Source organism: Oncorhynchus tshawytscha, linkage group LG31, assembly GCF_018296145.1.
Source record: "Oncorhynchus tshawytscha isolate Ot180627B linkage group LG31, Otsh_v2.0, whole genome shotgun sequence".
Classification (NCBI taxonomy): domain Eukaryota; kingdom Metazoa; phylum Chordata; class Actinopteri; order Salmoniformes; family Salmonidae; genus Oncorhynchus; species Oncorhynchus tshawytscha.
This window is the reverse complement of record NC_056459.1, coordinates 2,608,272-2,622,340: the sequence shown is the minus strand read 5'-3', so window position 1 is coordinate 2,622,340 and position 14,069 is coordinate 2,608,272. Positions and strand designations below refer to the sequence as shown.

General features: G+C 42.5%; 1 protein-coding gene across 1 annotated transcript; it reads right to left on the bottom strand.

Annotated features, from left to right (window-relative positions):
- Nucleotides 1-6,046: 6,046 nt before the first annotated feature.
- Nucleotides 6,047-11,058, bottom strand: mrps21 (mitochondrial ribosomal protein S21). Its single transcript, XM_024396173.2, has 2 exons — nt 10,919-11,058; nt 6,047-6,614 (listed from the first exon to the last, which is right to left on the bottom strand). Exons 1-2 carry the CDS (start codon nt 10,999-11,001, stop codon nt 6,434-6,436), a joined length of 264 nt encoding a protein of 87 aa, XP_024251941.1. The 5' UTR covers nt 11,002-11,058; the 3' UTR covers nt 6,047-6,433.
- Between the last annotated feature and the right edge of the window lie 3,011 nt (nt 11,059-14,069).

Below are 14,069 nucleotides of genomic sequence, written 5' to 3'. Positions count from 1 at the left end.
CTGAAATTATGCAACTATTACAATTTTAGCAAGAAGGATATGAGTGATTTAGAGTAGATCATGTTTTCCCAGGTAAGCACAACACAGTCAGGGGTACGCCAAATAAAAATATGATTCACATTTAAATATACACTGCTCAAAAAAATAAAGGGAACACTTAAACAACACAATGTAACTCCAAGTCAATCAAACTTCTGTGAAATCAAAGGAAGCAACACTGATTGACAATAAATTTCACATGCTGTTGTGCAAATGGAATAGACAACAGATGGAAATTATAGGCAATTAGCAAGACACCCCCAATAAAGGAGTGGTTCTGCAGGTAGGGACGACAGGCCACTTCTCAGTTCCTATGCTTCCTGACTGATGTTTTGGTCACTTTTGAATGCTGGCGGTGCTTTCACTCTAGTGGTAGCATGAGACGGAGTCTACAACCCACACAGGTGGCTCAGATAGCGCAGCTCATCCAGGATGACATATGAATGCGAGCTGTGGCAAGAAGGCGCCCTGTGCTCTTCACAGATGAAAGCACGTGACAGACGTGACCTTCTGGAGATGCCGTGGAGAACGTTCTGCTGCCTGCAACATCCTCCAGCATGACCGGTTTGGCGGTGGGTCAGTCATTTTGTGGGGTGGCATTTCTTTGGGGGGGCCGCACAGCCCTCCATGTGCTCACCAGAGGTAGCCTGACTGCCATTAGGTACCGAGATGAGATCCCCAGACCCCTTGTGAGACTATATGCTGGTGTGGTTGGCCCTGGGTTCCTCCTAATGCAAGACAATGCTAGACCTCATGTGGCTGGAGTGTGTCAGCAGTTCCTGCAAGAGGAAGGCATTGATGCTATGGACTGGCCCGCCCGTTCCCCAGACCTGAATCCAATTGAGCACATCTGGGACATCATGTCTCGCTCCATCCACCACAGACTGTCCAGGAGTTGGCGGATGCTGTAGTCCAGGTCTGGGAGGAGATCCCTCTGGAGACCATCTGCCACCTCATCAGGAGCATTCCCAGGCGTTGTAGGGAGGTCATACAGGCACATGGAGGCCACACACACTACTGAGCCTCATTTTGACTTGTTTTAAGGACATTACATCAAAGTTGGATCAGCCTGTAGTGTGGTTTTCCACTTTAATTTTGAGTGTGACTCCAAATCCAGACCTCCATGGGTTGATCAATTTGATTTCCATTGATAATTTGTGTGATTTTGTTGTCAGCACATTCAACTATGTAAAGAAAAAAGTATTTAATAAGAATATTTCATTCATTCAGATCTAGGATGTGTTATTTTAATGTTCCTTTTATTTTTTTGAGCAGTGTATATATTTTTTTCTTCACATTTTCAAACAGTACATTTATATTTCCAACGGGCTATTCGTACATTTGGGCGAGTTTTTTTCTCGCCTGAGTATCCTCATTTCACTGCCAAAAATGAAATTCAAACATCTTGTATTCAGCGAAATAACAACACAATGTCAAATACAGGTACCCTAGTCAAATAATTAACATCCATTCACATTAACCGTTACTCTCTCACGGGAAACCTTCACACTTGCGCAGACATTTGGAATCGAAACATGACAATTTGAAAAATAAGCCACTGCAGTATTTTTGAGCAAGAATGAAGACGACTTTCGAGTAGTAAGACATGTATAAAAGCAACAGATACCATTAATAAGAAAGGGCTAGAAGCGTCTTATATTGTGAGCTACCGAGTGGCTAGGACAGGCAATCCCCATACTATTGTGGAGGACTTATTCGCATACAAGCCAGTGAATTTTGTGCATTACAGCTGGATGAGTCAGAAGTGGCGGGCCTGGCACAGCTCCTAGTGTATGTCCGTTACGTTTATGGGGGGTCAATTAAGGAAGACATCCTCTTCTGCAAACCACTGGAAACCAGGACAACGTGAGAGGATATTTTTAAAGTACTGTACAGCTTTGTAACATCAAATGGACTTGTGGTCAAGATGTGTTGGTATCTGTACTGATTGCGCAAATGCCATGACAGGGAGACATAGTGGAGTGGTAAAGCGTGTGCAAGCAGTTGCTCCCGACGCCACTTGGGTACACTGCAGCATCCACCGAGAGGCTCTTGCTGCCAAGGGAATGCCTGACAGCTTGAAAGACGTTTTGGACACTACAGTGAAAATGGTTAACTTTGTTCAAGCAAGGCCCCTGAACTCTCATGTATTTTCTGCATTATGCAATGGTATGGGCAGTGACCATGTAACACTTTTACAACATATGTGCTGGTTTTAAAGGGGAAAAGAATTGACACGTTTTTTAAAATTGAGAGACGAGCTTAAAGTTCTTTACTGACCATAATTCTCAATTGTCTGACCGCTTGCATGATGACGAGTTTCTCACACGACTGGCCTATCTGGGTGATGTTTTTTCTCGCCCAAATGATCTGAATCTAGGATTACAGGGAATCCGTAACTATATTCAATGTGCAGGACAAAATTGAGGCTATGATTAAGATTAAGTTGGAGCTCTTTCCTGTCTGCATTAATAACAAGGACAACACACAGGTCTTTCCATCATTGTATCATTTTTTTGTGTGTAAATGAACTCAAGCTTAAAGACAATGTAAAATGTGATATAGCGAAGCACCTGGGTGAGCTGGGTACGCAATTACGCAGGTTCTTTCCCAAAACAGACGACACAAACAACTGGATTCATTATCCCTTTCATGCCCTGCCTCCAGTCCACTTAATCAGAAGCCACTGTCAGATTTCTGGATTGGGCTGTGCTCAGATCATGCCTTGGCAAATCGTGCTGTTAAGACGCCGATGCCCTTTCCAACCTCGTACCTATGTGAGAGTGGATTCTCGGCCCTCACTAGCATGAAAACTAAATACAGGCACAGACTGTGTGTGGAAAATGATTTAAGACTGAGACTCTCCAAAACAACCCAACATCCCTTCAAGCACACCCTTCTCATTAACCTGTGGTGAGTTATTTGTTCATCAAAAATTGTGAATAAGGTTTAATATTTAAGACGGCTAAATAAAGAGCAAAATTATGAATTATTATATTATTATTTGTACCCTGGTCCTGTAAGAGCTCTTTGTCACTTCCCATGAGCCGGGTTGTGACAAAAACACTCATTCGTATGTTTTACAAATGTATCTTATAGTGTGTGTGTGTGGCAGGCTTACAATGATGGCAAAACAACACCATTTGAGAGTGCGCTGACCCTGGTGCTAGAGGGGGTACGCAGCTGGATGTTGAATGTTTGAAGGGGTAGGAACTATAGAAAGTTTGGGTACCACTGGTGTAGATAAATTATACCCTATAATAGCCATTTACATTTGTTTGGATGACCCAACCATTCCTAAAACGTATCATCTGATCCAGAAATGAACAGGCCTAATTAAATCAAGCAATTATATTTGGAGGTCCTTCCACAATGTTGTTATGGAGCGTTTACAGACATACTCAATCTCTCTCTATCCCAGTGTGTTGTCCCCACTTTCTTCAAGATGTACACCATTGTCCCTGTACCCAAGAAAGTGAAGGTAACTGGACTAAATGACTCATCTCACCCTGTAACACTCACTTCCGTCATCATGGAGTACTTTGAGAGGCTTTTTCTTTCTTTCAATTAAGCCCTAGACAACCAGTTGTGGAGTTCCTTACTATCAAACTTAATTCATCAATCAAGGACAAGGGAGTAGCGAAACACCGCAGACACTTGGCCCTCCACGGAATGAGTTTGACACCTGTGCCCTAAACCCCCTACAATTTTCATCATGCCCCAACAGATCCATGGATGAAGCAATCGCAATCACCATCGCACTGCCCTCTCCCACCTGGACAAGAGGAAAACCTACGTAAGAATGCTGTTCATCAACTACAGCTCAGCCTTCAACACCATAATGCCCTCCAAGCTCATCACTAAGCTCGTGGCACAGGGTTTGAACCCTGCCCTGTGCAACTCGGTTATGGACTTCCTGACGGGCCGACCCCAGGTGTTAAAGGTAGGCAACACCTCCGCTACGCTGGCCCTCAACACGGGGTCCCCACAAGGGTGCGTGCGTGCCTAGCTCCCTCCTGTACTGCCTGTTCACCTATGACAGAGTGGCTACGCATGTCTCCTAATCAATCATTTTGTTCTTAGACGACACAATAGTAGTAGGCCTGATTACCAACGACGACAAGACAGCCTAGAGGGAGGACAACCTCTCCCTCAACGTCAACAAAACAAAGGAGTTGATCATGGACTTTGGGACCCAGCAGAGGGAGGATGCCCCGAAAAACATCGACTGGGCCGGAGTGGAGAGGTTGAAAAGCTTCAAGTTCCTCGGCGTCCACATCACTGACAACCTGAAATGGTCCATGCACAGACAATGTGGTGAAGAAGGCCTAACAGTACCTCTTCAACCTCGGGACTCTGATGAAATTTGGCTTGGTCCACCGAGCCACCGCCTGTTCACTCCGCTATCTATAAGTTAGAGACAGTACAGGTGCATCAGAGCTGGGACAGAGAGACTTGAAAACAGCTTCCATCTCCAGGCCACCAGACTGTTAAATAGTCACCACTAGCTGGCCTCCGCCCAGTACCCTCCCTTGAATTTAGTCCCTGTTACTTACTAGCTGGCTACCATCCGATACTCAACCCTGCACCTTTGAGACTGCTGCCGTATGTACAAAGTTATTGACCACTGGTTCCTACAATATAATTTTACACACTGTTTTACCCACTTCATATGCATATACTGTATTCTAGTTAAGGCTCATCCTATATAATTACTGCTGCACACACCTTTTCTACTCATATACTGTCCATAATGTCTATACACATATACAGTACCTTCAGAAAGTATTCAGAGACCCCTTGACTTTCTCCACATTTTGTTACATTACAACCTTATTCTAAAATAGATTAAATCATTTTTTCCCCCTCGTCAAGGCACTAGTTATATTCCGGACTCTGAGATTACTCATTCTAATATTTGTTAATTATTTTCTTTAAATGCTTTTGATTTGCGAACATAAGCATTTCGCTGCACCTATGTTAACATAAGCAAAAAATATGTATTTAACCTTTATTTAACTAGGCAAGTCATTTAAGAACAAATTCTTATTTACAATGACGGCTTACCCTGGCCAAACCTGCATGACTTTGGGCCAATTGTGCGCTGCCCTATGGGACTCCCATTCACGGCCGGATGTGATTCAGCCTGGATTCAAACCAGGGACTGTAGTGACGCCTCTTGCACTGAGATGAAGTGCCCGAGTGGCGCTGCGTATGTATCCAATAATATTTTATTTGAAACAATAAGAATAACATTGCTTGAAATGAGGGGCCAACATGTTGTAGATTTACCTTTTAAACAGTCTCCACAATTTATAGTATGGTCTATCTATAGCCCGCTTTCCAAAATCATTGATTCTGACTTCCGCCACTTCTCTATTGGAGATAGGTCAGCTGCCATCCAAAAAAACTTGCAAATCCATCATAGATCATGTATTGCCCTACTCCACAATGCCAAGATGATTTGCTCTGGCCAGCAACCTCTGCAGAGCAGCAAGTGCTTATGCTTTTATGGGCGCAAGAGCACAAGCTCACATTTGCAGGGCCCCCATTTAGAGAAACCAGTGGATGTGACAACCCGTCCGTAGTTTATGCATCTCTGGCAAGGAATGGACTTAAATGGACCGTTAAGGGGTGCAGTATATAGGAAATAGGGTACAATTTGGGATGAAACCAATGTCTTAGGAGACTGATATCCTGCTGTCATGCATAATTACACTGTTGTTCAAATTCTCCTTTTAAAAATGTTACTTGATAAAATGAATATATTGTTATCAATTTGCAACCTAATCTATAAATTAAATTATCGATAAATTGTTTGTTCATTCCACAACAAATGCCATTCTTTTTTACAACTCTAAAAAGGTTGAATAAAGGACATTTTCATTTATAGAACATGGCTTACCTCAAAAATAGTGCAATATGGCACAAAACTAACAAAAATAAGTGGTGTGAGCAAGCAAAATTGGTTAATTTAATCTCAGAAACAAACGTACTAGAAACAAACTTACATAATGAGAGAATTTATTTAACTTCAGTATTACCACAACTTTTGATCCAGGTGCTAAACATCAATTTGGCTTTGTGTCTAAAATGTTAACAATAGTTTGATGGAAATAGTTACTGTCAGGTTTCATACGAGAATGAAGGTTTCATTTCTCAAACAAGACATAGACATGCTCGCCTCTGGCACGCCGCGCTATAATGAACAGGGAAAATTACCATTCAAAACCGAAGATATCATTTCGACAAACATTTTTTCAAAGTGTCTGCCACGAATCCTAACCCTTTGGATTGTGGAATACAAATCTTGATCTTCCATCTTGGTAGTGCTACCTCAGTGAGCTCTTACTCCTAACGGTCCTCTTCACACAGACGGAACATAGCCCTCCACCTAGGAACCGACCCAGGGGTCTTGTCTCTGCGTCCGGGAGATGAAGGAGATCTTCCTGGCCATTTCAGAATGATAGATCCTCTTGCAGTTCTCATAGTTCTCTCGCTGCCTGCGCCGACAGGGCTTCTCATAGTAGCGCTTTCGTTTCACCGTTTCGATAATTCCATCCACAGACAGCACTCTTAAGGGTGCAAAATGAGAGCAGAGAGAAATGGGTTAGAAGTAGGCCTATACCTGTATATACCTTCCATGTAAAATGTTTTATTCTTTGATATGAGGATGTGTTAGCCATTATACGAGTAGTAGGAAATATTCACCCATCTCAAATGGCTGTTTTTTAGTCAGCATCATGCATGGATAAGACATATAAGGGGGTTATCATAGGACTTAACTAGTCTTAAAATGCAATGCATCAGAACGTTAAAGCCACAAGCTTTAGGTAAAAATAGGAATTTCTAATATGCAAGAGAGAATGGAGAGGCTTAGGGAAAGGTAGGCAACCAAGCAGGAAGGGAGAGAAAGCAGTAGAAAATAGCCCCTCCCCGATGGTAGCAATTTTGGGAGATACTGATTTGGTGATCGTGAACACAGTAGCAAATTAAATCTTAAATTCGCTAATTTGAGAACAGGATCTGGCAGCGCTCCATTTTGGACTGTTTTGTTCCAGAACCCATTTGCCATAATCCGGTACCTCATGTGGCATGAAAAATTATTGGGACGGTTTGCTTTTATTAAAAATGTTACATTGCAATCAGAGTTAATTCAAGTTGCCGCCTCTAATTATCATGCCCGCAAAAAAAACAATGTGAAAACGTGCCTGATATTCAACGTTTAAATTTTTTTTGTGTGTTGGGCCGGCACGGGTTTATGTTTGCACATTTCCAACGCGTGGCCGTGTAGCTCACAGAACTAGAATGAGATTCACATTATTTGACATTGCTCCCTCTCTCTACTCTGATAGACATGAGCCTGCAACTCTTCTCTCTCCAGCTATGCACTTAATTTTCTTCCTTATAGAAGCATAGCGTCGGGAAGGGTGCTGGAGGCGCTGATGAAATGACCCCTGATGAATTGAAATACATTTGCCAAAGAACTACTGCTGTCTGTTCAGAAACAAATTCAACAGTTCAGAACACTGATAGGCCTACTCCTGGTGTATTTAGCCACAGAATCAATAGCTTTTTTTTCTTCAATTGCCTAGCCGTGGATTGTGTGTAGCCCAATCACAAAGCATGCCTACAGTCGGGAAAATCTTTCAGTGAACAGCATCAAATCAAATGTTATTTGTAACATGCGGAGAATACAACAGATGTAGACCTTACAGTGACATGCTTACTTACAAGCCCTTAACCAACAATGCTTTGGAAGTTAAGAAAAATAAGAGTGAAGTAAAAAATGTCAAATTACAAGTAACATAATATAACAGCAGCAGTAAAATAACAATAGCAAGGCTATATACAGGGAGTACCGGTACAGAGTTAATGTGCGGGGGCACCGGTTAGTCGAGGTAACAGAGGTAATATGTACATGTAGGTAGAGTTAAAGTGACTTTGCACAGATAATAAAAAGAGTAGCAGCAGTGTAAGAGGGGTCTGAGTTGGCCTTTGATAAGCTGCTCAGGAGTCTTATGGCTTGGGGGTAGACGCTGTTAATAAGCCTCTAAGACCTTGACTTGGCACTCAGGTACCGCTTGCCGTGTGGTAGCAAAGAGAACAGTCTATGACTAGGATGGCTGGGGTCTGACAATTTTTAGGGCCTTCCCCTGACACCTCCTCGTATAGAGGTCCTGGATGGTAGGAAGCTTGGCCCCAGTGATGTACTGGGCCGTACGCACTATCCTCTGTAGTGCCTTGCGGTCGGAGGCCGAGCAGTTGCCGTACCAGGCAGTGATGCAATCAGACAGGATACTCGATGGTGCAGCTCTAGAACCTTTTGAGGATCTGAGGACCCATGCCAAATCTTTTCAGTCTCCCGGGGGGGATAGGCGTTGTTGTGCCCTCTTCACGACTGTCGTGGTGTGTTTGGACCATGTTAGTTTGTTGATGATGTGGACGCCAAGGAACTTGAAGTGCTCAACCTGCTCCACTACAGCCCCGTCGATGAGAATGGGGGCGTGCTTGGTACTCCTTTTCCTGTAGTTCACAATCATCTCCTTTGTCTTGAACCTGTTGAGGGAGAGGTTGTTGTCCTGGCACCACACGGCCAGGTCTCTGACCCCCTTCCTATAGGCTGTCTCATCGTTGTCGGTGATCAGGCCTACCACTGTTGTGTCATCGGCAAACATAATGATGGTGTTGGAGTCGTGCCTGGCCATGCAGTCATGAGTGAACAGGGAGTACAGGAGGGGACTAGGCCGCACCCATGAGGGGTCCCCCGTGTTGAGGATCAGCGTGGCGGATATGTTGTTACCGCGATTGTGTGAAACCAGAATGTGACACCCCCATTTCATCTCTGAACTGCCTCTACGCTAACCCACGCCAACCTATGTGAGAATGCTATTCATTGACTACAGCTCAGCGTTCAACACAATAGTTCCCTCAAAGCTCATCACTAAGCTAAGGACCCTGGGATGAAACACCTGCAACTGGTGGTAAGTGTAACTTAGTGATGAGCTTTGAGGGAACTATTGTGTTGAACGCTGAGCTGTAGTCAATGAATAGCATTCTCACATAGGTTGACGTGGGTTTAGCGTAGAGGCAGTTCAGAGATTAAATGGGGGGTGTCACATTCTGGTTTCACACAATCGGGGAAACACAGATTGGAAAGCAAATGGCTCCTGCTGAAAAGTGAAGACAAATATCTGTCAGTAGGCTAACAAATTCACTACATAAGCAAAAGTATGTGGACACATGCTTGTCAAACATCTCATTCCAAATGTATTAATATGGAGTTGATCTCCCCTTTGCTGCTAGAACAACCTCCACTCTTCTGGGAAGACTTTTCACTAGATGTTGGAACATTGCTGCAGGGACTTGCTTCCATTCAGCCACAAGAGCATTAATGAGGTAAGGCACTGATGTTGGGTGATAAGGCCTGGCTTCGCAGTCAGCGTTCCAATTCATCCCAAAGGTGTTCGATGGGGTTGAGGTCAGGGCTCTGTGCAGGTCAGTTAAGTTCTTCCACACCGATCTCGACAAACCATTTCTGTATGGCCCTCGCTTTGTCATGCTGAAACAGGAAGGGCCTTCCCCAAACTGTTTCCACAAAGTTGGAAGCACAGAATTGTCTAGAATGTCATTGTATGCTGCAGCGTTAAGATTTCCCTTCACTGGAACTAAGGGGCCTAGCCCGGACCATGAAAAACATCCCCATTTCATTATTCCTCCTCCACCAAACTTTACAGTTGGTACTTTGTATTCGTGCAGGTAGTGGTCTCCTGGCATCTGTCAAACCTAGAATCAGCTGTCGGACTGCCAGATGGTGAAGCGTGATTCAGAGAACAGGTTTCCACTGCTCCAGAGTCCAATGGCGGCAAGCTTCAAACCACACTCTAGCCGATACTTGGCATTGCGCATGGTGATCTTAGGCTTCTGTGCGGCTGCTTGGCCATGGAAACCCATTTCATGATGCTCCCGGCAAGCAGTTCTTATGCTAACGTTGCTTCCAAGAGGCCATTTGGGACTCCATAGTGAGTGTTGAAAGCGAGGACAGATGATTTTTACGCGCTACAAGCTTCAGCATGCGGTGGTCCCTTTCTGTGAGCTTTGTGGCTTACCACTTCGCAGCTGAGTCATTGTTGCTCCTAGACGTTTCTGAAGAACTGACTTGTTGGAAAGGTGTCATCCTATGATGGTGCCAATTTGAAAGTGACTGAGCACTTCAGTATGGGCCATTCTAGTGCCAATATTTGTCTATGGCTGTGTGCTAGATTTTATACACTTGTCAGCAACGAGTGTGGCTGAAATAGTTGAATCCACTAATTTGAAGGGGTGTCCACATAACATACCTTTGACCATGTAGTGTATCATCTTCCAAATATACCTATTGAGTGAAGAGCATTGTTTTTACTAAGTAAAACGAGAGAGACAGGCTTTTAGCAGGAGCTAATCGGCCATCGCAGTTGAGTGAGTTGCACATCATTGGGCGAGTCAGTGAAACTGGAAAGATTTTTTAGGACTATAATTTCATCCTCATATTGTACAATGTGTCTCCACATACCTAAATCCAATTGTATTGGTCACGTAGACATATTTTTAAGATGAGCAACTATCGTCCGTCCTTTGGTAAGTAGCCTACCGAATGGATTTTGACATTTAAGCTTGAAAAACTGGCGAACGGCAAGTTGAATGTCTGCTTCCTGGGTTTAAAGGACAATGGCCAAATTCAACTTTAACCTTATGGATTCTGTCTACACCGGAAGTCATGTCGGAATGACATTGATCAAGTTAGCTACGTTTGAACGACGATGTTCAAATAATAAACCGACTTAGAATAGCTAACATTAGTTATCTCAGTAACTTAAAATTACATGTGGATATACGATACCTATTTAGAGCCTTGTAAGCTGCATCGATATTGCCCTCTTGGACCATCACCGTCCGAGCAACGAAACGAAGGTGGTTCGCCATGTTGTGACTGATGCAGTCGTCCGGGTGGATGCAAAAGACTACAAAGTCTTATGTTCCGCACTAATATGAAATTGGAATCAGAAAATCACATTCAACACTAGATGGCGCTACATCGACATCCTATCCTGTGCTTAAGCTTGACTTTTGTCTTGAACTCAATATAAATACATTTGAATATTAAATATTCATAAATTACTACTAACCAGTTAGCTCTGTTTTATAAAAGCTATATCAATATGTTGGTACTAATCTTGTTGTTTTTATTACATTACATTTATTCAATGTTTCCACCAGTTACTAACATTTCTCAACACAAAATGGCCATATGGAGTGCATAATTAATGTAACAATATTCATTACACTCAGCTCCGTTTTAAATCATTCAGTTCAGGTCATCCAATAATTAAAATAAAATTCATGAATTCATGAAAATAATATTTGTTCAGGCTTTTTTTTTCAATTCTTGAATAGAATTTCAATCATCACATCTGAATTGAAATGGAATTTGCCCTATGAAGACACAAAGACACATTCATACATTGGGAATGACTGTTACCCTCAATTGCGCCTCTGTGATTATGTCCTGTAAAATGAGAACGCATTCAGGGGAAACATGAACAATCAAGAGATTTGAAAGGATACTGGTCGTCATAACAACAGGGACTAGATGTCCTCACATTTTTTTCAGAGGACCTTCTCCTCTCTTTTATCTAACTCAGTCCTCAGCTGGGCCTCTTAGCCTCATAGGCTATGTCCAAGTGGCACCCTATTGTCTATATTGTGAACTCCTGCAAACAACATAGATTAATGTTTTGGGTTGAATTTTGGGGGTTGGTAGAATACGCAGTATTAGGTTTCCAGGAGTATTAGTTCTGATCCAGACTTGTTGAAATGTTCTTGGTAGGAGAAAGAGGAGAGGGGGGGTTGTAAGAGGATGTGGAGGAGACAGAACCAGCGGGACAGAATTGGTTGAATTACCTCTTGACACTTGGAGAGAGAGAGAGGTGTACAAATACTTTAACTATTTGCACATCATTACAACACTGTATAAAGACATAATATGACATTCGAAATGTCTTTATTCTTTTGGAACTTTTGTGATTGTAATGTTTTCTGTCAATTTTTTATAGTTTATTTCACTTATGTTTATTATCTATTTCACTTTCTTTGGCAATATAAACACATGTTTCCCATTCCAATAAAGCCCTTTGAAATTGAATTGAGAGGGTTGTTTAATTTTAAACCCTCACCTTGTCTCCTCTCTGTTGTTGGGGTCCATTTGACTTTGATCTCTATGCAACACTTTTAAAGGCTGACAAATTGTATGGTTGCAAACTCATTTGCTCACTTTCCCCTAGATTTTCAAATTGCAATATGAAAAGTGAGTTGCTTGAATGTCATGATTTTGGGAGAGAGGATTTTCACTAGTGCAACCAAAGGGATGGAGAGAGGTACAGTTGAAGTCGGATGTTTACATACACTTAGGTTGGAGTCATTAAAACTTGTTTTTCAACCAATCAACACATTTCTTGTTAACAAACAACTATAGTTTTGGCAAGTTGGTTAGGACATTTACTTTGTGCATGACACAAGTCATTTTTCCAATAATTGTTAACAGACAGATTATTTCACGTATCACAATTCCAGTGGGTCAGAAGTTTTACATACACTAACTTGATTGTGCCTTTAAACAGCTTGGAAAATTCCAGAAAATGATGTAATGGCTTTAGAACCTTCTGATAGGCTAATTGACATCATTTGAGTCAATTGGAGGTGCACCTGTGGATGTATTTCAAGGCTACCTTGAAACTCAGTGCCTCTTTGCTTGACATTATGGGAAAATCAAAAGAAATCAGCCAAGACTCCAGAAAAAAAATTGTAGACCTCCACAAGTCTGGGTCATCCTTGGTAGCAATTTCCAAACGCCTGAAGGTACCACGTTCATCTGTACAAACAATAGTATGCAAGTATAAACACCATGGGACCACGCAGCCGTCATACCGCTCAGGAGGGTGGCGCGTTCTGTTTCCTAGAGATTAATGTACTTTTGTGTGAAAAGTGCAAATCAATCGCAGAACAACAGCAAAGGACCTTGTGAAGATGCTGGGGGAAATGGGTACAAAAGTAACTTTATCCACAGTAAAACGAGTCCTATATCAACATAACCTGAAAGGCCGCTCAGCATGGAAGAAGCCATTGCTCCAAAAACGCCATAAAAAAGCCAGACTACGGTTTGCAACTGCACATGGGGACAAAGATCATACTTTTTGGAGAAATGGCCTCTGGTCTGATGAAGCAAAAATAGAACTGTTTGGCCATAATGACCATTGAGGAAAAAGGGGGAGGCTTGCAAGCCGAAGAACACCATCCCAACCGTGAAGCACGGGGGTGGCAGCATCATGTTGTGGGGGTGCTTTGCATCAGGAGGGACTGGTGCACTTGACAAAATAGATGGCTTCATGAGCCAGGAAAATTGTGAATATATTCAAGCAACATCTCAAGACATCAGTAAGGAAGTTTAAAGCTTGGTCGAAAATGGGTCTTCCAAATGGACAATGACCCCAAGCATACTTCCAAAGTTGTGGCAAAATGGCTTAAGGACAACAAAGTCAAGGTATGGGAGTGGCTATCACAAAGCCCTGACCTCAACCCCATAGAAAATTTGTGGGCAGAACTGAAAAAGCGTGTGTGAGCAAGGAGACCTACAAATCTGACTCAGTTACACCAGCTCTGTCAGGAGGAATGGGCCAAAATTCACCCAATGTATTGTGGGAAGCTTGTGGAAGACTACCCGAAATGTTTGACCCAAGTTAAACAGTTTTAAAGGCAATGCTACCAAATAGTAATTGAGCGTATGTAAACTTCTGTCCCACTGGGAATGTGATGAATGAAATTAAAGCTGAAATAAATCATCTCTACTATTATTCTGACATTTAACATTCTTAAAATAAAGTGGTGATCCTAACTGACCCAAGACAGGGATTTTTTTACTAGGATTAAATGTCAGGAATTGTGAAAAACTGAGTATAAATGTACGTGGCTAAAGTGTATGTAAACTTCAAACTTCA